This window comes from Camelina sativa, chromosome 19, assembly GCF_000633955.1.
Source record: "Camelina sativa cultivar DH55 chromosome 19, Cs, whole genome shotgun sequence".
NCBI classification, from domain to species: Eukaryota; Viridiplantae; Streptophyta; class Magnoliopsida; order Brassicales; family Brassicaceae; genus Camelina; species Camelina sativa.
Window position 1 is genome coordinate 17,559,276 of NC_025703.1, and position 4,105 is coordinate 17,563,380.

Sequence of the window (4,105 nt, forward strand, 5' to 3'; positions counted from 1 at the left end):
TCAGGCCAGTGACTGAAATAAATAATAGAATTAGGTTTTATAATTCATTTATCGATTACACTAAATTACTATAATTTAATAGGTTAATAACATTACTGTAGATCGCCTGTCTTCATTCCAGCAATTTTATCTTCAAGTATAACCTTCAAACATCGTATTTGAGACATCAAACATTTGATTCCTAGCATAGAATAAGTTAAGTTATTAATAAAATGATAATTTTGTGAGATTAAAAGTGTAATTATTAGTAAGTTAGTATACAATACCTTCGAAAACAGACATCCTCCAGAACAAAAGCGTACACATTACTGGTTCATTACGATCGGTTGGAGAGAAAGTAATTTTCTGCCATTCCTTAATAAATTCAACAGAAGTCCCGCCAACTGCAACACATTCGATCTCTTCCCCACTTTTAGTTTTTTTTTTAAAGTAAAAAGCAAAAAAACAATAATGTAGTTGTTAGACAACACTTAAATAAAATAAGAAAGAATACTATAAGTACTCTTGATAGTTTAACATATTATCTTACATTATGTCAAGAACGGTAAATGTCACAACTTGATTACTGGACGTGTAGCCATTTTGACGATTGAGGAAATCGATCGTCCGAGGCTCATTTACATGCAACACCATTCCACATAAATCTGACATAAAAAGGGATAATTTTTATAAAATAGAATGTTAATCCCTAAATTATCTAAAATTTAGAATCAAATTATATATTGAAGACTTATAAAAGATTACTTGCATATAAGAACTTACCAACACAACAGTTCTTCTCATCAGGTGAAAAATTCTGGATCATTGATGAATCAATAAGATGGTAAAAATTTTCAGTGCTTCTCGGAGGTATTGGAATCATATCTGTTTGGTCTATGAACTTGATTTCAAACGGATTGTTAGAGTTTCTAAGTTATCGTCGGCCTTTAATTACTCTAAATCCTGAAAGCACGTACCAGCCTCCTTCTTTAATCTTATCACAAAACTTTTCTAGATATAGAGCAACTTCTATTTTGGCATCAATCCTTTCTCCCTAAAATAAAAATCAACATTATTTCATGTTATCGTTTAATTACTGTTATATGAAAAGAGTTAGAAAACATACCTTTTCGTCTACCAGAATTAAACATTCATGAAAATGTTGCCCATCATTTAAATGTGGTGGCCACTGTCTAAGAATTTTGACAGCAACTCTCGAATTACGTACTGTAGGATTCACATCTCTTACGTACACGACCATTGTTTCTTGTTCTTATTAAGTAGATAGAATAAATAAAGTTACAACGGAGAAAAAAATGGAAATAGTAAGGAAATTTTCATATTTCATATATTTATTCAAAAACAAAGATATGCCGATAGAATTAAATTTTAAAATTTGTGTGGCTTGTATTAAATCTCGTGTATTACACAAGGAAAGCTGCATGTGTTACTGATTGATAAGAATGAACAATAATTTGTTTGTTTTCAAGATTTCTGTAATTGGTTTGTTGAAAATCTGATGTTTGAATCGAAACACTATGTTTGGAATTTTCTCCTTGGATGCTGAACTTTATTAGTGTCATGCATTGGCTATATCGTATTATTTTTTAAAAATTGTTTCTCCTTATTTGAAGACTACATAAACTTTTATAATCAAAATTTCTTAAAATTCTATATGTCGACATTTGCAATCAACATTAAAATAATAACAAAATGCTGAAATTATATTTATAAAACAAATATTCAAGCTCATGTCTATTGACCATAAAAAAAAAATCATGTCTTTGTGGAAAAGCAAATAACATTAGTTTTTCTAAAAGTTAAAACCAACACATAGTAATCAAACGGGGATTCGATGCTTGTCAAAAGAATCTTCAACAGCAGGATGAATATAGGATCCAAGTGTATCACTGTAGACAATAAAGAGTTCCGATCAGTTCTATTCAACAACTAACTACTAAAATTAATAAGTAAGATTTGTTATTTACCTCAAGTCCATAACGAAATGACAGTTGGTATCATCCAAATCCTCAATTTTGGACTTTCCATGATCAACGAAATTGTACATAAACGTTATTAAAAATTTAAATATAACTTTATATATGTCCACATACTATTTTTTTTTTTTGATTGATAATGATTCGATGCTAGAATTTAACTTACATGTACATGTACTATGAATATTCTCCACCCTTTGGATCCTCAATTATGTCCGAACATCCATCACAGTTGGTTAGGAGAACATTATCATCTAACGTTACCAATTATAGTAAAACGAATAGAAATCGTTAATAATTTCTTAATCACAATTAACAGATTTAAGTTTAAACGAACAATAAATTCAAATATGTCATTACCTCCACATTTGATTTCTTTCCACATTTTGAACAGACAAAGTCTCTTCCCGTTACCCACCTTGAACCGTTTGAACATATGATTGGCATAACATCCTGTTGCAAAGCAGTCAAGTACATATCCTCTTGAAAAAAATAAAAGGTCATTCAACGTATTGTGCCAAGTACATATTTCTATATTTCTTATATATTAAAGATACACGTGCATGCAATGATATTTGAACTTACTCAATTGACATGATTTTGAACCTAATGTAGTGTTCCATCATACTCCAACGATCAGCAATGTCTTCTTGTTTAAAACTCTTGATTTCCCCCATATTAGTGATGTATCCAATCAAATCAACCGCATAAAAACTCTTAAATATGTATTATAAGAAACAAATTAAAGTTTACTTTAACAATCCATTATAAACTAAAACTTACCGTAAGGCCAACGTCCATGAAAGTCATTATCATAAATACGTTTAAAACCAACGTTATTGAAAGGTTTGCAAATTATAGGATCGCTTGCAAGATTTATTACAGTCTTGTCAGTGAAAAATATCCGATAACCGAGATTAGTTTTCTGGATCTGCTCTTTATCTTCTTTCACTTCGAACCCCTCAATAACATAACTTTGATTCTCTGACATTACAAAATTTGGAAGACCATAGAGTGATGCCGGAATCGTAGCATGTCCAAATGACCCCTAATTCACAGTATAAGTGTAATTAAAATTTTGGAGACGTCAGGATCTTATGCCAATCCGTATATAGGTAGAAACAAAAATTAAAAAATATATATATATATATTTTTAAAACGAATAACAATACCTCTTCGTCAACCAAGATTAGTTCTCTCGAAACATCATCCAAACAATTTTTCACTTGCCACGAACGAAACACCTTGACACAAATCGTCCATTGCATGGTTGAAGGATTCAACTTCGTAAGAAACACAAATCTCGCCATTTTTTATAAAAATAGAAGAGAGATGGCAAAGAGATAATTTTGTAAAAGGGAAGGATGAAGAAGTTGTAAACGTAATGTTCAGTTTTAAGTTATATATTTCGTCTTTTTAAATATTAGGGTGTGTTTACAGGGTGCATTTAAAGATTCGACTCGAATCGTTGTTACCATTCACATCTATTAAGTAAAGGATTGAAAATACATAAAAATAGATACATCGAATGTAGAATTAATGTTTTTAAAAAAATATTAGTTAGGTGATTTCACAATTATAAAGAAAAAACTAAGACATAAAACCATAAACCTAAAACCATAAACTAATCTTCTAAGCTTTGGAAGTGATTTTGCATATTATAAATTTCAATACATGGATAGTTGAATATAAACCGTTTATAGTTACATGCGTTAATAATCATTTTATGATCCTAGAATAATAATATAAGTGGAGGTAATGACAACGCATATAACAATGCCATCTTCGATTTCACTTGAACCCGAAGACGAATTACATTTTTCAAAATAAGGGAACAATAAATATTTTAGTATTGTATACAAAATTCATTTTTCGTTTCCAATCTCAAAATAAAGTTGATGTTGGTCATTGCTGTCTGAAACGTAAGCAGAGCTTTCAACATGCACAAGACAGCCAATAAAATCTAAAAATCAAAACAAATATCTTTTGATCAAAAACAAAATTTGATACAATGACACATATTCAGATCTAAAGAGTACGAAAGGACATCTATGAAAGATACTAAAGAAATCAATCTTTTTCATTGAAAGAAGGTATCAGTTGTGCCAAAGTCATGATGTTTGATAGAA

At 29.9% G+C, this 4,105-nt stretch overlaps 1 protein-coding gene across 1 annotated transcript in view; it reads right to left on the reverse strand.

Moving 5' to 3' along the window:
* The window catches only part of LOC104767926, a 5,750-nt gene extending 2,464 nt beyond the window's left edge, over positions 1-3,286 (reverse strand). The window contains exons 1-2 of the mRNA XM_010491889.1: positions 3,149-3,286; positions 2,760-3,024 (exon numbers count right to left, since the gene is read on the reverse strand). Coding sequence (XP_010490191.1) covers positions 2,760-3,024; positions 3,149-3,286 — 403 coding nt within the window. The remainder of the gene's footprint in view (positions 1-2,759; positions 3,025-3,148) is intronic.